General features: G+C 36.7%; 4 protein-coding genes across 4 annotated transcripts; all 4 read left to right on the forward strand.

Annotated features, from left to right (window-relative positions):
• Positions 1 to 116: 116 nt before the first annotated feature.
• LOC135607868 (aspartic proteinase 36-like) lies at positions 117 to 6,712 on the forward strand. Its single transcript, XM_065100036.1, has 12 exons — positions 117 to 511; positions 604 to 724; positions 1,646 to 2,073; positions 2,178 to 2,334; positions 3,774 to 3,856; positions 3,950 to 4,046; positions 4,174 to 4,246; positions 4,483 to 4,689; positions 4,939 to 5,063; positions 5,290 to 5,391; positions 5,489 to 5,586; positions 6,196 to 6,712. Exons 1-12 carry the CDS (start codon positions 231 to 233, stop codon positions 6,365 to 6,367), a joined length of 1,944 nt encoding a protein of 647 aa, XP_064956108.1. The 5' UTR covers positions 117 to 230; the 3' UTR covers positions 6,368 to 6,712.
• Positions 6,713 to 7,325: 613 nt separating this feature from the next.
• Positions 7,326 to 8,618, forward strand: LOC103979425 (lysine-rich arabinogalactan protein 18). The gene is made up of 2 exons (XM_009395568.3): positions 7,326 to 7,993; positions 8,328 to 8,618. Exons 1-2 carry the CDS (start codon positions 7,391 to 7,393, stop codon positions 8,403 to 8,405), a joined length of 681 nt encoding a protein of 226 aa, XP_009393843.2. The 5' UTR covers positions 7,326 to 7,390; the 3' UTR covers positions 8,406 to 8,618.
• A 1,500-nt stretch (positions 8,619 to 10,118) lies between these two features.
• On the forward strand, positions 10,119 to 13,433 carry LOC103979424 (leucine-rich repeat protein 2). The gene is made up of 7 exons (XM_009395567.3): positions 10,119 to 10,359; positions 10,442 to 10,574; positions 10,671 to 10,742; positions 10,834 to 10,977; positions 11,113 to 11,184; positions 11,274 to 11,345; positions 13,062 to 13,433. The coding sequence occupies exons 1-7, from the start codon at positions 10,266 to 10,268 to the stop codon at positions 13,129 to 13,131; spliced, it is 657 nt and encodes a 218-aa protein (XP_009393842.2). The 5' UTR covers positions 10,119 to 10,265; the 3' UTR covers positions 13,132 to 13,433.
• A 6,333-nt stretch (positions 13,434 to 19,766) lies between these two features.
• LOC135607869 (small ribosomal subunit protein uS14) lies at positions 19,767 to 22,185 on the forward strand. The gene is made up of 3 exons (XM_065100037.1): positions 19,767 to 19,927; positions 20,565 to 20,664; positions 21,974 to 22,185. Exons 1-3 carry the CDS (start codon positions 19,866 to 19,868, stop codon positions 21,980 to 21,982), a joined length of 171 nt encoding a protein of 56 aa, XP_064956109.1. The 5' UTR covers positions 19,767 to 19,865; the 3' UTR covers positions 21,983 to 22,185.
• Positions 22,186 to 22,541: the final 356 nt, after the last annotated feature.

Below are 22,541 nucleotides of genomic sequence, written 5' to 3' on the forward strand. Positions count from 1 at the left end.
AGTCCCTGAAGGAGCCCCAGCGTCCATCGAGTGCAATGGTCACTGCAAGTGACGATCGTACAATTCGGATCGACGTCCCTTGATTCCGGGCCGCTACCCATTTAACCCCGTAGCTCGTCTCCGCGATTCGCCTCTTCCCCTTCGACGGACCTGACCCGAGCCGACAGGACGCTTCCCCCCCTCTCCTCTCCAGTCGCCGATCCCATCCTTTCGCCGGCGCCCGACGCCCCATGGCGCGCGCGAGGGATCGGGTCGCGCCCCTCTCCTTCCTCCCCGGCCTCCTCTTCCTCGCGTCCCTCGCTGCGGGCGATGGATCACCGGAGCCCTTCCTCCAGACCCTCACCGGAGGTGGCGTGCCCTCGGCGATGGTGCTGCCTCTCGTCCTCTCTTACGCTAATTCCAGTCGCAGGTCCAACGTGGGCAGGCGTTTCGGCCGCCGGCAGCTCCAGAGGGAGGACCCCTCCACCGCCACCGCTCGCATGCGGCTCTACGATGATCTCCTCACCAACGGGTGAGGATTCCTCGATTCCTTGGAAAAGATATCGCAAATTTTGCTTTTATGGTCTCTCAATCGTTTCTTTGCTTTTTTTCTTTCTCGTTCAGATATTACACGACGCGCCTCTATATCGGAACGCCACCTCAAAAATTCGCACTGATCGTTGATTCGGGGAGCACGGTCACGTACGTTCCTTGCTCCTCTTGTGAGCAATGTGGCAATCATCAGGTAAGCAACTTCTACAGTCCCTTTGATTGGAAATAAACGGATATTCCCTCTTCTTCTTTTTTGTTTGATCGGTTATGAGGGTTTCCTTCTTATGCGAGTTATGCATATCAACCAAACATCTTTTTCCCCCTCCTTTTTCTGGTTGATTTAAGTTTTACAACTTGCAATTTATTGGATGGTTTGATCACTTTTGAAAATATTGAATTCTACATTTACTGGATTTCATCCCAAGGGTTTATTGTAGATGTCAGTTTGCCAAAAGTCAGCTTTTGGGTAGAACTATCCATGCTTGTATTTCCATGGCCGAAGTTGGGTTCAAATCCGAGGTAGACTGTAGTTCAATGTGCTCTGTTGTTCTGAAAAAATTCCAGCTAGAATGACCTTCTTTTTTTCTGAAAAAGTGAACTTGAAGGAGAAAATTTAGATGAGCTAATTTATTATCTATGGGTAGTTACATTTGTTCCTTCTTAACTGTTATGTAAAACCAAGAATTACAAAGTTAACTCTCTTTAACCTTGTACCAAATGTTAACTTAGTGATTGTCTTTACAGAGACAGTGCCCTGGAACTTCTCACTTGCGTGAGTTGAAGTGCCTGTAGTCTGTAGAACATTTCATAGATCGTATTAGCAAATACCAACTAAAATAACTTTGCAAAGTAAAGAAACTTACTTTGCCCACTAAGCTCTTATCTTAATAACACATTATCTTAATCAAATGAGTATTGTATGTAGTAGCAAAATGCTCAGTTCAATTCTTTTCCATAACTTAAGTTGTTAAAACTATTTTATGTACTTTTCATCTCAATCTCAATGAGTTTATCAAGTTTCCTCGAGCAGTTTGCAAATAGCATCAGTTCATCAGTTTGCAAATAGGCTAGTTATGTGTACTTTCTGATGTTTTCTTAATTTGTTGATTTCTAGGACCCTAGGTTTCAGCCTGATATGTCAAGCACATACGACCCATTAAAATGCAATGTTGATTGTACATGCGACAAGGAGAATATGCAGTGTCTTTATGAGAGGCAGTATGCCGAAATGAGCTCCAGCAGCGGGTTGCTTGGCGTGGATTTTATATCATTTGGCAAAGAAAGTGCACTTAAGCCACAACGTGCTACTTTTGGCTGTGAAACTTCCGAATCAGGTGATTTGTTCAGTCAACATGCTGATGGCATAATGGGACTGGGCCGTGGCCAGCTCAGTATCATGGATCAGCTTGTTGACAAAGGTGTTATAAGTGATTCATTTTCTTTGTGCTATGGTGGTATGGATATTGGTGGGGGTGCAATGGTTCTTGGTGGAATCACACCACCTCATGGCATGATTTACGCCCGTTCAAACCCTGGACGCAGGTATAGTAAATCATCAGTTTTAGCAATGGTCAAGCTTAAAGAGTTCCTCTGCAATTACATTTGATACAATTCCCACGTTTACTCTAGTTTTGGGATGGAAACAGCCCATATTACAACATCGACCTGAAGGAAATTCATGTAGCTGGCAAGCCGTTGCGATTAAATTCAAAGATATTCAATGGCAATCATGGAACTGTATTGGATAGTGGAACCACATATGCTTATCTACCAGAGGAGGCTTTCAGAGCATTCAGAGATGCTGTAAGTTTCCACTCCACCTATATAAAGTATTCTAGTTTCATTTGAAAAGTATGTGTTAGTTCTCAATGATCCATTGACACTCTATGATGCCTCCACTACCTTTGGGAATTATACAGATGCCTAAAGTAAATCATCCTACGTTGGTCATCAACCTATATATGAATTTACTTTCTAAAGAAAATTTTGGGTATCAAATCACATCAATGAAAACTTGAAATCTGCATGTTATACAAGCTTTCTTTGATGTGTTAGATCTTGAAAATGATGTATTTTAATAATTAATACCATTAAGTATTTAACTTGCTCTGCTGTTCCTATTCATCTGCCCATGTATGTAAAGTATGTGTTAGTGGCATTGTGTTCATCAGAAACTTGAATGTGTGCTTATTTCTTGAATACTACTTAAACTTTCATATGGTTGAAGACAAAAGTGGAGTTGGCTTATTTAGAACAAAACTTGTAAAATCAACTAGAGTAAGGCATTTGCAGAGTTTTAGGAAGAGATTATCATTTGAATATGACATATAGGCCCAGGAACATGTTCTTATTTTTGTTTTGTAATAAAAATATTCACTGAGCATTCAGCATTGTTCACTTGTGGTTGAATATTTTTATAAATAAAATTAGAAAAATTCATTACATCAAATGACATACATGACGCTCACATGTAGACTTGAACTTGAGACCTATCACTTTGTGCAACAATGTACTAACCAACTCAGATGTCTTAATAAAAACACTTGCGGTTGAATCTTGAAGTTTATTTATTTCCAATTTATAAAGGCTTCATTAGTTCTTGCGATAATTCTAGAAGAAATCTTCTTACTCACTGAGCATTATGGATGTTTTGCTTATTATAGTCGGTTGTTGATCTTGATTCACTTCCTATTCCTCCAAAAAGCTTAATCCACTTAAGTTTTTATGATAATTGTAGAACAATATTCTACCCACCAAGCAATAGGCATTGTCTCTATCATGTGGTTGATTTTTATTTTTGATGCTTCCTGATCCTTCCTAAAGCCTCACGCTTTTAGATACCATTCCTCACTTTATGCTGTTCAGCCTTTGTTGTCAGTTTCCTGTTCTGACCACTGTCAAGTTGGATTTCATTCTTTAACAACTTCCTCAGATATTTTTGGTTCAAATGCTTTTCTCAATCCATGATTTTGTTGCTTAGAAATGTTGTAATTATAACTAAGCAGATTTTTTTGGATCAAATGCAAAATGTAAATCATATTTGTTTACTCTCCATGGATCTGGATAATGTAGGGAGCTTTGTTTCCATTCCTTATCCCTAATTTTGGCATAGTTATTGTTGTTAGTTTGTGGGATAGCTAGTCATTTTCATGATACTGGCATTTATTATGAGTAGAATCTCAATGTATTAGTTTGTAATGTTTTGAATTAATTATTTCTTGATAAATATTTGTTCGTTACAGATAATGAGTAAGCTACATTCTCTGAAGCAAATTCGTGGACCAGATCCAAACTATAAAGATATTTGCTTTTCAGGTGCTGGAAGGTAATGCACCTATTTTGGAGTCAGCAAATTTTGATGTATGTTTAATTATATGATATGTACCATGTACTGAAGAGCTACATTAAATGTTTCCAGTGATGTTTCAGAACTCTCAAAGACCTTTCCTGAGGTTGAAATGGTATTTGGAAATGGACAAAAGCTTTCTCTTTCTCCAGTGAATTACTTGTTTCGGGTAATATTGTTAGTTCTGTCATTAAGGAAATGTAATACTGGTGCCATTAAGATGTAGGTGATTCGGATTGATCTGAGTAGCTGATTTGTTTTATTTTCCTTTTCCATTTTCATGTTCTAAAATAAAGCACTCAAAGGTTCGTGGTGCTTATTGCCTCGGTGTCTTTCAAAATGGAAAAGACCCAACAACACTTTTGGGTGGTATGACTTTTGATAATTGATGATTTAGTCCATATTTGTAATGTATGCTTTTTTTGAGCTTTACTTGTACCATCTAGATTGTACCATCTAGATCACTATAATGTAGTTATCTTATCAGTAATCAAAATTAAGGGACTTTAATCTGCTTTTCACTCCGAGCCTGATTAATTTCAAACTTCATTCACAAATTTAAATGTTACATCTTATTGGCTTGACAGATTTAGTTCATCTGACAGGAATCGTTGTCCGCAATACTCTTGTAACCTATGATCGTCAGAATGAAAGGATTGGATTCTGGAAAACTAACTGTTCTGTGTTATCGGAGAGATTACATAGTAATGAAGCTCCTGCACCGGCACCTTCAGTTTTCTCTGGTTCCAATTTAAGCATAGAAGAGTCACCAGCTCCTTCTCCTATTGGACTAGTGGACTCTGTACTGGCAGGTTTGTAAGTCTGCCTATTTGCTTATGACTTTATTTAGCTCTGAATTTTCACCCTGCAGAATTCATCTAGGTTTAAACATGTAGGATTGTGATTAAAATTCTTTCATGATTATATTAGATAATCTAATCATTGCAAGAACAACCATCATCTGGATATGGAAATATGCTTTTAGTGAGATTTTATTCCCATTTCACGAAGTATGATTGGGCTTCTGCAATTAGATTACCCATTCTTATTATCGTTTTCAGGTCAATTCCGAGTGGGGGTCATAACCTTTGACATGTTCTTGAATATTTCTTTTGTGGACCTTGTGCCCCACATAAAGGAACTAGCAGAGCTAATAGCAAACGAGTTGGAGGTTGCTTCAGATCAGGTGGAGTAAACTATTGTATTCTGGGCCATGGTCTCATGAAAAAGTTCCATCCTTGTTGTGTGTGGTCTACATCATGGCCATGTTCATGACAATAGGCTCCTAGGCAGTAAGGAAGGATCATGGGGCAGCAGCACTATTTATTTTCCAATCTTGTTATTACATCTTTCATTTTTTGTTGTTTTAAAGTTATTTAAGAACTTGCTTTAAAATCTCTTTGTGGTTACAGGTTCATTTTATGAATAATACCGATAATGGGAATGGTACCTTGATAAGATGGGCTATTTTTCCCGAAGGATCCTCTAGTTCATTCTCTAATTCAACAGCAATGGTAATGTCATCATCTGATATCACAGTTAATATTATGTTGCAGAATTTCTTTATTTATGAGATAAAAGGAAATTGAGAACTTTCGTTTTCTGATGCAGGGAATAATATCTCGGTTGACTGAACACCGTGTTCGCCTTCCTGAAAATTTTGGAAGCTATAAATTGGTTGAATGGAATCTTGAGCCTCCTTCGAGAAGGTGCTGAAACTATTGGCTAATTTTTTTCTTGTTCGTATATTTTATTAATAATCATGCTTCATTTTATTAAACTGAGGTGTCTGCCTCATAAAAAGCTATCTAAAAATCTAAATACCAAGTACATGCAGTTTTTTGTCCGCTAGGAAGCTATCAAGTAAATTTTACAATGGTTTTACTTTTATAATTGTGAAACAAAAACTAAGAATCTGTTATTGAAGTAAAAGGAGTTCCTTTTGCAAAGGGCACAACAGTTTAATTTCGGAAAAGCTATAAAGGAATTCCATTTGTACATGTAACAATCTTTGACAGGATAAATTATTGAAGTAAAAGAAGTAGAAGCAAGAGAAGTAATAGTGAACAGATAAATATATGGATTGATGACTGTACATATAATGCATCATCATGTGCTAAATGCTTCTAGTACATGCTTTGATGTGCTTACTAAAAGAAGTCCTTCATGAAAACTTGATGTTTCACTCACTCCTTGCATTCGTTTTATGCTTCTTTCTAATGTTATCATCTGCTGTGTCGTTACTGAGTCCAGTGTCTTCCATGAGATTTAGTTGAATTTTGTATTTCCCAATCACCGATAATACAACTGTTATGCAGATCATGGTGGAAGCGACATTTGGTTGCTGTAGCAATCGGTGTTTCCGTGCTGCTGCTGCTTAGCTTCTCAACCTTCCTGGTTTGGTACATGCGGAGACGGAGAATTAGAGGGCCGGGTGCATACAGGTCAGTGGATGATGCTGTTCCAGAACAAGAACTCCAGCCTATGTGAGATCATGTCTTTTTAATTCAAGAAGCAGCCATGTAGATTCTACACCAGCAGAAGTATGATGAGATCAGAAGTCCACATAATTTTGCTCAAGCATGTTGCTGCCTGAAGTAGTACTCTTAGCTCAGCTGACAGAGGAATATGTGGCTGGAACCAGATGCAGATGAGGAGCTGCTCCTCCATTGGCTGATGATGCCAGTCTCTTTGTCACTCTTTCTTTTTCTCTTCTCTTTTCTTGGAAAGAATCGATACACGAGAATGAATGAGACCCATCTTAGATCTGATTGTGTATCTGCTTGTATAATCTAACATTACCAATCAAAACAACAGGGCTGTTGGGGACTTGAATTTTGCAGTACATAAGTGGATGAGATCTATTGATCTCATGTTCCTTCTCATTTGCACTGAAGAATTCACTTTTGACCGAGTGAGTTCTCGTGAGAAACACTTGGAAGCAAAAGAATTCACCTGGAAAGGTGGAAAGGAAGACCCCCTTTTGCCGTCCTCGCAAAAGCTTCATCGCATCGCATCGCATCTTTACCGGAGACCCACAACGGCAGGCAAGCCACAGGACATCCAACAATGACGATAACCTAATCACGCCACTTCCCGAGACAAGCTTACTGCCACGCCAACGGTCACCGCAAGCCCGTCGCCCTTTCTTGAAGTCCCAATCAAGAAAAGGTGAGTAAACTCGCAGTAAAAGCTCGCAACGGCAGGGAAAGGTGGGGGCCCACGACAGGGGTCAGGAACCGTTGGCGGAAAGCTAGCAACCTATACCATTACTGTACCACCTAAACCCGTCTGTTACCTCCTTCGAACCGGAATCCCGTCACCCCCGCGGCCGCGGGACCCGAGCGCGTTAATCCTGCCGAGCTGGCGTCCTGACTCCCCCCATGTGCTGCTGCGCCCCCGTGAAGCGTACTCTCTTTGCCCTCTGTTTAGCTATTTATCGTCACCCGTTGGATCAGTCACTCCTCGCTTCACTAACGCTCTTCACCCATCTCCCTCTCCTTCTTCTTCTCGATGGATCGCCTCCGAGCAGTCTTCTGCATCGCCCTCCTCTGCCTCGCGGCCTCCGACTCCGCCGCACAGTCCCCCGCGGCCGCTCCCACCACCTCCGCCGCTGCCCCATCCAAGTCGGCCACACCGGCACCCGCCAAAGCTCCCACCAAGCCCACCACCCCAGCCCCCGCTGCCGCGCCCACCAAGGCAGCCACCCCCTCCATCGCCCCCGTAGCCGCTCCCACCACCACGCCCCCCGCCACGGCTCCCACCACACCTGCTCCTACCACCCCCGCCACCGTCGCGGCCCCCGCCAAGGCGCCCTCGGCGGCAACCCCGACCTCGACGCCGCCGTCGCCGGCGCCGGTGACGTCCCCGCCCGCACCGCCGCCAACTACGTTGCTGCCTCCCGCGGCTTCCCCCATCCCATCGACCCCGGTCCCGGCCGCGGCGCCGCCGAAGGTCGCGGAGACGCCCGCCCCAACGCCGAGCAAGAAGAAGAAGAAGAAGACGAAGAAGCACGCCGCTGCCCCCGCTCCGGGCCCTCCGGCACCGTCCTCCGAATCACCGGCTAGCTCGTCCGAGGCTGCCTCCCCGGGACCCAGCGTCGCCGCCGACCAGACAGTACTCTTTCTCTCTCTCTCTCTCTCTCCACATATATGAACACGCACACAAAAACCTAGATCCGACGAACCATGCTCACGATAGCCTACATTTGCGATGTTTCTACTAACGTGCGCCGATAGCCCGCGGTGTACCGAAGCCGTTTGCATTTAATGCTGGAAAGGCAACGCCGCACGGCGCATTTTAGCCGAAACAAAAGGCATTTTTGCTAATGTACGCACGCGAAGCAGAAGCACTGCATCACATCACTGGCTCTACTTGATTCATCAAGTAAGGGAAGCGATCACAAGCAGACAAATCTAACGCTTTCTTTTTCTTCTGTGCAACGATGCAGAGTGGTGCAGCGACGGCAAGAGGCCTGCTCGTCTGGGTGATGGCTCTCCTCCTGGGGTTCGCCGTCGTCCTTGCGTAGATCTGAAGCTCCCCGAGACACTTCATACAAGCGCTAGTTTCCTATTCCTTTCATTTCTGCCTCAGTGCTGTGTCGTAGTTGTTACCGCATTCACTCGGATTCTTTTCTTTCTTTCTACTGTTGTCTTGAGGAGTCTCTGTGTGTGTGTGTGTGATTGTTGAAGATTAGTAGTGTATGTACCACATTTAATGATCCAGATCTACTTCTGCTCCAGCTGAAGGATGTTGGATCTCAGGTATGCATGCTGTCGATGACAGCTCCTGATGCATGCATAAAAACACAAGACAGGAACAGCTCAGCTTGGTTACAGTACATGCAACTTAGTACACGATAAAGCAAAAAAAAAAACCAAACATCATCTAATATATTTAACATCTAAAATGATAGTATATTAGATTTATTTATCAATGATTGAGAGTTTGAAATCTTATTCGATATATTTTTAAATATATAATTATAATAATAATATATTAATTTTATTTATTTATAAATAAATTATTTATAATATTATTTGATATATATTTTATATCTTAATAGTAGTGATATATCAAACCCACTTATTAAATATTTAAGAGTTGTCAATAAAATCTTTGATAATTTAAATCTTGCCTTCGACACTTAACATGATATTGGAATAAATTACTGATCCATCTTAAGATATATGTGGATGAAGTTGGTAAAGATTTGTGTTCATAGTATTGGATAAAGTTTTACATTAAATTGGACGAAGTTTAACTTGAGTTTTACAATAAGAAATAATCCTAAAGTACACCAACTCAAAAAATAATTATTCTGGAAAAAATACAAGCAACGTGTCTATATAAATTAGTAAGATCTATACTCCAACAGCTATAGTGGAGAATTAGGTTTGATGAAATTATCTTCAGAAAAGTGAATAAACAGTTAATTCGAATTTATTCCTCGAGCTAAAGTGATCGATGAAGAACAATATTTTTTAATAGTTTCGTCTTCTAGACGAAATCATAGATGATGAAAATCAGGAAGAATTAAGAAATTAATAAGATGGATAAATGGGAGAAAACATACGACGTAAATAGGAAACGAAGATCAAGTTCTTATTAATTAATTAATTTTTTTTAATTTAGTAACTTATTTAAATTAAAATTCAAAATTATTTTTTTTATATTTAGAGATATGATTAATTATATATTACTTTATCATTATAATTAAAAATTATATTAAAATCTTTATAATTTTGAAAGTCAAACAAATATCTTATTTATCTTTAACATCAGAATGAAAAACATAACACATCACAGCGATGAGCAAAATATAATTTTATTTTTTTTCGTTTCTAATAATTTTAATCCGACATTAGTTCTCCTACATTAGTATATTTAAATATATGAACTTCAGAGGGATATATGTACAAATTTATCATTAGTTAAATTAACCGAGTCGAACCGCGTGTTTCTCGATGTTCCATGTCATGACATGACAAAAAGGTGACGCGACTTGACTCGATGCCACCTTCTTGCACGACCAAATGCCCCCTTCCACACGCCACAGTGAACTATCATCCCCATTTTACCATTATATATATATATATATATATATATATATAATATAATAATAATATAATAATAATAATAATTTTCACATTAATTCCTGACAATTTGTGTTATTCTATAATAGAATTACGATTTTGCCCCCAAAACACGCATAACCAAACCCCCTACCTTTCCTTTCCGCCCTCGTTTTTTGACTGCTGACTTCTCATCCACTGATAAAAGGCCGCTCCTTTGACCCTTCGGCAACGAGTGCTCTCCCCACTTCTCCACTTCCTTTCTCTTCATCTCGGTACCTGCCGCCCTCCTCCATTCCTGCTCTCTTTCTCGGATGGCTCTTCTTCCGGTGGCGCTGCCCTGCCTCTCCTCCCTCCTCCTCCTCCTCCTCCTCGTCGCGTCGCCGGCCTCCTCCAGCAACTCCGAGGGTGAGCTCTCTTTCTTTCCTTGCCGATCTCGGAATAAGAAAGATTAGAGGTTTTCTGACTTGGTTGATGGGCTGGGAAACAGGAGAGGCGTTGCACGCATGGAGGACGCGGCTCACCGATCCCACCAACGTGCTGCAGAGCTGGGATCCCACCCTCGTCAACCCCTGCACCTGGTTCCATGTCACCTGCGACTCCCAGAACCGTGTTATTCGCATGTAATCCCTTCTTCCCGGCCCTTTGTCTTCTCAAAGACCCCACCTTTATGGCCTCTCTTATTGGAAAAAGATGACCTTTGTTCGTGTTTGTTGCAGAGATTTGGGAAATTCCAACATCTCCGGCCCTCTCGCCTCCGAGCTTAGCCGCCTGGAGCACCTGCAATACCTGTAAGCGCTAGTGAACCTTTGTTTCTCTGTTCTTCGTTGTCAGAAAGTTTGGATCTTCATTCATGGACGATGTGGTTTCTTCTGGTTGCAGGGAGCTCTACAGGAACAACTTCGAGGGCAAAATCCCTGCGGAGTTGGGCAATTTGAAGAGCCTCATCAGCATGGATTTGTATGAGAACCGACTGCAAGGAGAGATTCCTAAGTCCTTTGCCAAATTGAAGTTACTTAGATTCTTGTGAGTTTGTTTATTTCTTTTCTGGTCATATAAAATATTATGTTTCCCTTGTCGTAAAAACATTTCGGAATCAGAAGAATTTATTCCCTTCTTTGGCTAATTCTCGTCTCACTTTGGTGACAATTATTTTCACAGGCGGCTAGACAACAACAGGCTTTCTGGAGCCATTCCCAGAGAGCTTGTTTTGCTTTCAAATCTCAAAGTCTTGTAAGAAACAATGGCCTATGATCCAAGTTTCTGTATTCTGTGCAATCATTATGGATTTAGCATTGAAAGGTCTCTTTCATTTGTTTCAGGGATGTTTCAAACAATGATCTTTGTGGAACCATTCCAATTGATGGACCATTTGCAAACTTTCCTCTTCAGAGGTAACGTTTTTTTCTAAGTAAAAAAGAAAACTTACCACTAGCTTGGTTTCCTGAATCTTCCATTACATGCCCAATATTGATGGAAGTGGAGTCAATTAGATGACCTCCTCATTTGTTTAGGCTCGTAACGGGCATATTTGCTGGAATTGATGTGGCAACATAACTTCTGTCATATTTTGAAAAGTTCTTGTTGAAAGTTTTGTGGTCCTACCATTGTTGAAATTATGTCATTTTTCAATCTTAATTGATAAAAAAAATCCCATTAGTTTGTTAGGCCTAAAATTATATGAGCTAGAATGCTTAAATCGAAGCTCATAATAGTATGCCCTTGTTTGATAAAAGAATTGACTCTATTTTGGTAGGTTTTGAACCATGTGTCCCATATTGCCTAAGCTCAAGTTAAGAGTAGTATATTTATCTAACCGGTATATGATCATGTCCATCACTTACTTCCGAGACGAGACAAGGACATCAAGGTCATTCAAGTGGAAATGGAGCTCATGTCCTGTGCCAAGGCTACCGGTGTTGTCTTTGTGACACATGGGTGGCATGAGTTTATGCCTTGTCAAGCTGTTCACTGAATATGTGTAGGCCTGGTCAAGTACCAGAATAGTGTGTTTTACAGTACCCATCGTGCTCTCAGACACTTCCACCTGTGTGGTTGCATTGTTGGCATGCATGTAAACTTTGTGCTGACTGGCAAACAACCATTGGGATTGGCAAGAAGGATGTTCTCGGTTCGTAGGCACATCAATTGTATGTTGTTATACCAGTGAGCTTACAATTTGCGAACCTCATATGGCTGGTCAGCCAGCCATTAAATCACTTGGATTTACTGGTCTATGATCATGGAATATCCTGTTATATCGTGAAAGATCCTTCAGGAATTTGCCACCCTATTTAAGAATCAATCGTGATGCTTACTCAAACTGTTGCTGACCATTTCCAAAAACAAAACTCAATCTGTAAATTGTATGACTCATTACTAGACAAGCCATTTAAATGGAGGTGTTGATCTGGTTGTGAAAGGTGAGTGCGGATTTATGAGGCTACTTCTTGCTCCTAGTCAAACCTGTCCCAAAAAAATTCCAGAAGATAGTCAAACCAATATCTCATGTACATAGTTCTTAAATTTAACACTTTTTCAATGACAACACATTGTATAGGTTGAGTGGTTGAGGAGTTGTGGTTTACGTCAGAGTTCTAACTTCTAAGATGTTGGAACCACTGATGATTGCTGCCTCTTAATTGTTATAAGTCAAATAGGGTTAGAAGTTATTTCTTCTGTTCTTTCATGAGAACTTTATCCTCGAATAATTTATTTGATTATATAGGTGATTGGCAGTTGCAATCACGTTGCAATTTAGAAAGCAATCTGGAAATTCTCGTTCCTACTAGAAAACTGGGTAGGAGGATTAAGTAAACACCATTATGTTTTTGCATATCATGATATCTGCATTCTTTGGGCCTGGTCGTCGTTAACCTAAAAGCATAGATGATTATTATACTGATGTTTTGTGGTGACTATTGTTTTGTACATGCCTCTTTCCGTAGACAAAGTTCTGAGTTGCCGAAGTCATTTTTTGAGCTTTTAATTCTTATGTTTATTATACTTCATCTAGTTCTAGTCTAACAAAGTTACTCTCCCACTCGATCATAACATGGATGTCAAGTTTCTCTGTTTACTAACTAAAAATGTATTCTTTGGCATTTCAGCTTTGACAACAACAGTAGACTTAATGGACCGGAGCTACAAGGACTCGCCTCCTATGACTTTGGCTGTTGAATCCAACATGTACCAGCTTTGAGGAGTATGCTGCGATTGGGTGATCGCAACTGCTTTCAGACACACAGGAAGATGGCTATAGTTTAGTGGTTATACAAATCTTGGAAGACCAATAATCTGATATATGTAGTGTTTAAAATGTTATGTAGCAAAAGGATCTATGCCACCAATCCACATAGAATCGAAATGAAGACAAAACTTGAATTATCACAAAGATTGCAGTGTGATTGTCTGTTAATGCTGATGACAGAACTATTTGCTCGAGTTCAAAGGAAAATGGCAGAATGTTACATGTTCTTGTATTGATCGTGGACGTTATACTTGGATCTAAACCCAGCGAAAGATTGGGTCTCAGAAACCAAAACATGCCATCTGTATTGACTGAGTGTTAAGAGCAGGTTCTGATTGTCCGATTCGGAGCAACTGAGTTCATATTTTGTGTCCGTCTTAGCGTCGAGTAAAAAGGATCTGAGATCATTTGCATCGAACCTTGTAAAATTGCGTTGGGATGATTCCGACAAAATTTCCTTTGAATTGACATGACATCATGAGATATTGACATGTCATCGATACGTCAGTATGAAGCTACACCCGTATCATTGGGGAAACTGTGAAGTGGCAACTCTTTGCCTGAGATCCCCTCAAGCACAAGACTTTGAGTGCCGGCTGGTTTGATGCTTGTTAATTCTTGTTCCTCATCTGCTCTGCCTATATGGATCCATTGCTGATGATCTAAGCTACATGTCTTGTTCGAAATAAGAATGATTATTATTTTTACATTAAAATAAGTTTTTCATTAAAATATTAATTTATTTTCGAAAATAAATATTAATTTATTTATGAGAAAATTGAACAATGAACCAATCACAAAGTGAACACCAATTTTTTATGAGAAAATTTAATATGAGAAAAATCATGAGATCGTAATCCACTTTCAATGTTCACTATCATCAATAATGGTAATAAATTTATAATAAATCTTCTGTAGAATAACTAAAGAATCATAATAACATGAAGAACATAAATCAGAATATAAATCTTGATTAAGAATAATATATTATAAATTTCTTCGAAGAAAGATCTAAATCTCATTAAATAAATATATCAGAAAAGTATCTAGAATAAATTATAGAAAAGTATGTAGAATAAATTATAGATCAGCAAATTAAGAATTGTAGAGGTTATTGTAAGAATTTTCTAAGATTTGAGCTAAAATTAATGAAATTTAACAGTTTAATTATTTAGCGAAGCTTCAAACCTAATTTTCTCTCTCCTCTATTTTTTTTTTCTTTTCTTTTCTGTGTTGTCACACGTTTTGTCATTCGGGGCAGTCTCCATTTTTCTTTTTTCTTTCTTTTCCTTTTCTTTTGTAACAAATTAGATTTAGGCTTAATGATCCTGTTATTTAGTCCAAGCCCATCCGAACCCAATAATTCTCTCTCTGCAGCTAGTATGATGGACTGTACTAAATCCAATCTTCGTTTGTATGCTTTAAGCTTCTCCTTAAGCAAAGACTTTATCAACTTATCTGATTTATTTTCATTTATATGCACATTTTCTAAGTATAATTCTTTCATATAAAGTACATCACAAATCCAGTAATATCTTATGTCAATATGCTTATATCCAGAAAATGATATTTTGACTATCACAATAAATAGTATAATCTTTCTATTTCAAGTCCAATTCTTATAGAAACTTTTTTATTTACAAATCTTCCTTTCAGGCTTCAGTAATTACTATGTTCTACTTTTGTGGTTGATAGAGTAACATAATTTTGTAACTTTGATTGACAAGATACTGCTCCCTCTGCAAATGTCATTAAGAACCTCAAAGTGAACTTCTTGGAATCAATATCACCTACCATGTCTACATTTGTATATAGCACAGGTTCACCATTGCTAAAACATAAACACAACATGAAAGTATCTATTAGATATTTTAATATCTATTTTATTATTGTCCAATATTCTTTACTAAAATTAGAGAAAAATCAATTGATAACTCCAACTGTACGAGCTATATTTAGCATAGAATAAACCATAACATGTATCAACCTACTAACCATCGTAGATGAGTAAGGTACTCTAGAAATTTCTTCTTTTTCTTTCTCACTTATAGGATATTGTTTTGAACTAAACTTGAAATGACTTGACAAGTGAAGAACAAACTACTTTGGCTTTGCTCATGTTGAATCTTTCAAGAACATTTTCAATGTAGGTCTCTTGAGATAGTCAAATCTTCTTATTCTTCCTATCATAAAGAATCTTCATATCAAGTATTTGTTTCGTCGATCTTAAGTATTTCATGATAAAAGACTTACTTAGCTCTCTCTTTTAAACTTATCAATTTTACTAATATCATGACCAAAATCAATATATCATCAATATATAGAAGGAGAATAATGAAATTATCATCTGAAAAACTTCTTTATAAATATATAATGATCAAATGTGGATCTATTATACTATTGGCTTATCATAAAGGAATCACACTTCTTGTACTACTATCCGAGTGTTTGTTTGGGTCTATATAAGCTTTTCCTAAGCTTGCACACTAGATTTATTTTTCCCTTGACTTTAAAACCTTTTGGTTGCTCAATATAAAAGTTTTCTTTTAATTCACCATAAAGAAATATAGTTTTCGCATCAAGTTGCTCAACTTTTAAGTTCAAGTGGGCAACTAAGCCAAGTACAACTCAATTATATGATATTTTCATCATATGAGAAAATATTTCTTCAAAGTCAATACCTTTTTTCTGATTGAATTCTTTCACAACTAGTCACGACTTATATCTTTATTGTGAGCTATTATTTTCGATGTTCAATTTATAAACTTATTTATTCTTAAGAGCTTTCTTCCCTTTACATAATTTTACTAAGTCATAAGTATGTTTCTTAAGCAATGATCTCATTTCTTCTTGCATGGCTTTAACCCATTCATTCTTATATTTATGTAGAATAGTTTCATGATCAATTTCTAACTCTACCTCATCAATAATCATAACATACTCATGTGGATGATATATTGTAGATGCTTGTCACTTTTTATGGATCTTCTCAATAGAATCTCAACTGATGGTGGAGGTCATTGTTTAATTATTTAGTTTATTCAACATCATCAACTATAGGAGTATCATTATTAATATTCTCACCATAATCTTCTTATTCATCTCCTCCATGATTATCATAAACTATAGGTGGAGAGACTAGACCCAAACTCCAAGAAATATAAATATATATTTTTTACTTCTCAATATTATCACCATCATCAAATAATTGGTCTTCAAGAAACACAACATATCTACTTCTAATAATCTTCTTGTTCACTAGATCTCATAATCTGTACTCAAACTTTTCATGACCATACCTTAAGAAAATGTATGTTTTTATCTTATTATCAAGCTTGGACCTCTTATCTTTAGGAATATAAACAAATACTTTGCACCCAAAGAACCTCAAGTGATATATTTTTTCCTTTCCATACTCTTTTTGGAATATTATCTTTCAAAGGAACCGATGGAGAAAGATTTATCAGGTCAATTGTAGTTTTTATAGTCTCCCCTCAAAATGACTTAGATAACTTGGTATGAGAAAACATACACATAATCCTTTATTCAATGGTTTTATTCATCCTTTCTATTACACTATTTTGCTAAGGAGTTTTAAAAACTATTTTCTATATCATGAAACATACAATAATTCTCAAAAGAACCCCACCATTATATGCTAGAATACATTTTAACTTTCTGTCAGTTTTTCTTTCAACACTGACATAAAACTCTTTGAAAACATCAAGTACCTAGTTTTTAGATTTTAAAGCAAAAGCTCAAATTTTTTCTAGAATGATCATTAATGAAATTAATAAAATAAAAAGTACCTCTAAGAGTTCTAGTTTGCATAGTACAAATATTAATGTAAATCAAATCAATAATATTTGATCTTCTAGATGGTAGATAAGTATAAAAGATAACTCTATGCATTTTTTTAACTAAGCAATAATCACAAGATTTAAGAGATGTATTTTGCAACTCCGATAAGAATTGCTTTCTAATAAGAGTTTGAAGTCTCTTCTTACTGATACGATCAAGTCTCTTATGCCAAAGATATATGCTTTCACCATTTTGGATTGCATTAATCTCTTCTTTATGTTGCTTAGGTTTCATGACATAGAAAGAGTTTAGCTTCTTTCCTCTCACTACAACCTTTAGTGAGTTTTCATTTACTTTCGCTAAAATAGTATGTAAATCCTTCATCATTAAGTCTGCCTATAGATATCAAATTAAGATAAATATCTAGAATATATCTAACATATTTGAGTATTAATTTGCTCATAGTCTTCAAATAAATATCTCCAATAAACACAATCTTAAATGTACCATTGTTTCCCATTTTGACATCTCCAAAATCACAAATAGTGTAAGATCTTAAAAAATAATCATGAGAAGTAATATGAAATAAAATACTACAGTTAATTACTTAATTACTGTCCTGAGCTGCAAGACTGGCACATTCGTCATTACAATCAATAACGATATCACCTTCAGTAATATATATATTGGTTTCTTTCTCATTTTTCTTCCTTTCATTCTGTTCCCACTTTCAAAATCTACACTCTTTTTTTATGTGACATGGCTTATTGTAGTAAAAACACTTGATATCTCTTTTAGACTTGGATCTTCCTCTATAACCATGTGAATTTCTACTGTGACTTCTTCCATGTATTTCTTATTTTTCAATAATAAGTGTATCAGAAGAAGATTCTCCTTATTCTATTCTCCTGACATCTTTATTTAGCAACCTGTCTTTAACCATGTCTGTGGTTAGAACCCCCTCTAGCATGGAGTTAGAAATTATCATTGCATATCTTTCCCAACTTTTTGGTAAAGAGCTGAGAAATAATTATCCTTGTATCTCATCATCTATATTCATTTTTATAACAACTAATTTGTTTGCAAGACTTTGAAATAAGCTTCTGTGCTTAACAATGTTACCACTATTTTTATATTTTAAATTGATAAGTTTTCTAAAAAGAGAAATTATATTTCTCATTATTTTCCAATATATGCGATAGCTTTGTATGTTGAACCTTTCATTCCTAATCTTCAATAGTAAATGGTTTATCTTTAACTTTAATGGGCTTATATAAATATTTTAAATAAAGTAAATCTTCCATCATATACCTATAAGTCGAATAATTTGATGAGTTCAGTTTAATCATACCATCTAACTTTTCATTTCAATCATGTAAGAAAAACTAGCACCAAATAACTTGAAGTTATTGTTGGGAAAAAATATTATAACAGAATAATTCTTTTCTCTCTTTGTATGTCAAAATATCAACTTATTACTAAAAGCAAATATTAACTAAAATAGCATAAATAGTATAACAATAAATCACAAAGTAAGACACCGAATTTTTACGTGAAAACTTTAATATGGGAAAAGCTATGAGATTGTAGTCTACTTTAAACCTCTACTATCACCAATAATAATAATTAGTTTACAATAAATCTTTTTTAGAATAACTAGAGGATCACAATAACATCAAGAACATAGATCTTGATTCAACAATAACATATCATCATCACTATAGATGGATTTCTTAAAAAAAAAATGTCTAAATCTCATCAAGTAGGTATATTAGAAAAAGTATCTTAGAGAGGACAAATCGTAGGTCGATACTATTAGGATTTAAGAGCTTATTGTAAAGATTCTTCGTATAAAATTTAAATCAAAATCGATGAAATTTAACCGCTCGATCGTCTAGCAAAAACCTCAAACCTCAAACCTCAAACCTCAAATTTAACCGCACTTTACATTATTTTATTAACAAATCAGATTTGGGCTCAATGACCCTATTGTATAGTCCAAACCTATCTATGGGCTGGACCCAACATATCTTCTTCTTCTTGATTGTTGCTTCTAGTTGCGCAAGTGTCAACGCTTTTTAATGACCTCCTTATAATATGTGAAATTGGGATGTGCAAAAAACTATCACATCCTATATTTGGATCATATTAGTATCGTGATCTTTGTACTTAAAAAATTTATATTGAGATTTCTATAGTTTTGAAACTGGAACAAAGAATCTCATTTGTCTTAACGTCATCAGTTACATTTATGAAAAACATAACACGTAACACTATATGTTAGATCGACGTAAAAGTGATGAATAAAATGATAATTTTAATATTTATTTTATTTTTTATTGATAAAATTATTGATAACGGAAAAGATGTTAAAATTATCTTTATGTCTATCACTTTCATATTGATGTGATTGATGTGGTGTAATACGTTATATTTTTCGTCAATACAACTAATAACGTTATGATTAATAAAATTATTTATTTTATTTTCAGAACTCATTATAATTTTTTTTAAATACAGTGACTACGTTACTAATGCTGTCTAAATACAAAATATAATATATAATCAACCCCTACCCAGTCCACCGGGTGGTCCTATTCAACCGTTCGTCGTAATGTTCCATTGGCCTTCTCAAACAGGCATTGTGGTGTTTCCATTGTGTTGCACCCGTCCGATCACGGATGGACGGCTGATATTAATAGATGGGGGCAACCGACAGTTGGATCCCTTGCTCCCAGTTGGGGGTCGGTCAAGACTAGGGTTTCTCTGGGACCCATATAATCCGAACACTCCCCCTCGAGGCTGCGACGGTCAGAGATTGGGGTTCGGCGCGATCGACCTTGAGAGTTGCGTGACGAGAGAGATGGGGCATTCGAACGTCTGGAACTCGCATCCCAAGAACTACGGCCCTGGATCTCGAGTTTGGTGAGCGATTTCCCTTGTTTCTGCAACCATTCTTCGAATTTGGTGCTTGTCATCGATTGACTTGAGATTTTGCGATCTCCGTTTGTTCTTACTTAGATGATGTAGTTGCTTTAGCTGAGTTAGTCAAAGATGAGATCATCAGAAGGTGCATATATAGGTTTAGTCCTTTCGCTTTCTGTAGTTGGAAGACGATTCTAATATTATTTTCTTCTGTAGTTTCAAAGTTGGGATTTTTATTCATTACTCGATGCACCTTCCTACAAACCTCTCGTGTCTGCGTTGTGATATTCAAATTTGTTGTGTTTAAGGGGGATTTATGTCGATCCTTATTGTCCAAAAAGAATATTTTGCTGCTGGAAGAATATTTTTTTCTGTTGTCACATGTAAAATGAAAATTAACATTATAAGTGCATAGTATAGAGAGTTAATAGAATTATTTAAGCTGAACCATGACAAGTTACAGTAGTTTTGGACTTGTATTAAGCTGTTTTTGTGCTTCTTGACCTTTTAAGTGATGTATGATGGTTGAAAGGTTTGAATTACAATTTTGAGATACTATTAACTTGAATTATAATGTTCAAGCTTTTGTTTTGTGCCTCGACTGATGATATGTAATCGTCATTTTTGTTTGTTCCAGCCGGGTTTGTGGGAACCCTCATGGACTGATCAGGAAGTACGGGCTTATGTGTTGCAGACAGTGTTTCCGCAGCAATGCCAAAGAAATTGGCTTCATTAAGGTAGTCTTATACTCACATCCAAGGTGTACCTCAGACCCTGTATTGGGTTATGTCGCTTTTGTCCTTTGCCTTCCTGAATGTTTTAGAATAGTGGTTAATGAAATTTCTTTTCTGAATGTTTGGTTTATTGGAGGAAGTTTTCCATTTAGTTGATAAGATTAAGATTTACGTATGTGATATTTGTTTTTCTGGAACTTAATTATGTTTGTCATTTCAAATAGATCTTTAATCATAGATCTTCTCATTTTAAATCTACTTCATAAAAGTGTTTGTGAAAGGATTGAATAAAATTTGATTCTTTGAGGAAGTTATCTTTTAATAGTTTATTTGTATAGGTAGGCAATGAAGTAATAGATCTTTTCAAATAATTTTTACATTGTAAAATCTTTAAAATAGAATTGCCATGTCACAATGATTAAGTTATTCTGGGATTTTTTATTTATCTTCATATCTAATGTTGTCATAGATCTCGACAATATTCTGGTAACAATTATATTTCAAATATCCGGTAGATTTTAGCATTTCCCATTTTGGTACTGTTGATGTTTCTCTTGGTTTACCGTCACGTTCGTACCCTTCCTTTATCATTTTTAGATATTCAACTTCTCGTGCTGGTTGCTAAGATGCATTTTGTCCTTTCCCTTTCCATGCTAATTTGCACTGTCTTCACTAGTATGGTCTATGTCCCTGTGAATAATCTGAAAAGAAAAGTGCTTTTTACTGTCACTGCACTTATGACTTCATAAACAGCCTGTAAACATTACAAGATCGAAGTGTAGCACTTGAAAGATCATGCCATTAGTTGAAGTTATGCTCTTTTAGGGTGCTGCTAGTTGCCTTGGTCGTATTGCAAGTGCTCTATAGTTATGAAGGAACATCAATGCTAGTTGGTTTGAGGGCCCATCATAAATAGTTGCTTGCTTGTAGAAAGTGATGGATCATGTTAAATCCTTTCTTTAACATGAGAAGCAATACATCCCTTTCGCTCTTGGCTTGAGGGCTCTGCAAATGACATTGGAAAATAAAAACACATTCATAGCCAGTGATGTAGTCATTTTGTATTTCATTGTTTATATGGTCAACAGAGGTTTGGTGTCATGTGCAAAGTATAAGCCTAAGATTTTAGTCCTAATATGTAATGCTTTTACAGATTATAATTAAAATTTTAACGGACATTTTTTAATCATGTGCTGCTTGAATAAGACTCACCGGTTGATTTCTCAGTTTCTATCTTTCGTATTGAATGATTTGAAGTTGGGGGAATGATGCACTCTTTTGACAATGTCTGCAATGCTTTTGGATTATGCAGTACCGCTGAAGATGTTTGCATTCACAGAGACTGAGCCTGCGGAATGGAGCTCTTATTGTCTCAGAATGTGTTTTCTATGAACTCTAGTTATGTGATCTGCTGGATTATAATTCACCTATTAAACTTTCAATTTATTGGAACAATGTAGCAAGTTAAATTCCATGGAATATTTTTATGGTGATCAATGTGATGCTCCTATGTTTCTTCCCATACGTTTAAGTGCATATATTGGTTCATTTGTTGGATTCGAATTTCAATTAAAATCATACAATTTTGTAAATGTGTATAAAATATCATGCCATAAGAGTTGGGTGGTGGTATTTATGTTATCATGAGTTGTCAAAACCTTTCAAGTATGCGTTATTGACAGTCTTTTATCTGCATTCATTCATAGCAAGACTCATTAGCTTTTATATGTTAAATTGAATTTATAGATAGAATGCTCAATTTGGATTTTCTCTTATTCTCTTTGCCATTCATTCATAGCAAGACTCAGTATTTTTTTTCTTCCAAAATATTAATGTTAAAAGTAACTATATTTGTGTTAGAAATAATACAACCACTTAAA

This window comes from Musa acuminata, chromosome BXJ2-3, assembly GCF_036884655.1.
Source record: "Musa acuminata AAA Group cultivar baxijiao chromosome BXJ2-3, Cavendish_Baxijiao_AAA, whole genome shotgun sequence".
NCBI lineage: Eukaryota > Viridiplantae > Streptophyta > Magnoliopsida > Zingiberales > Musaceae > Musa > Musa acuminata.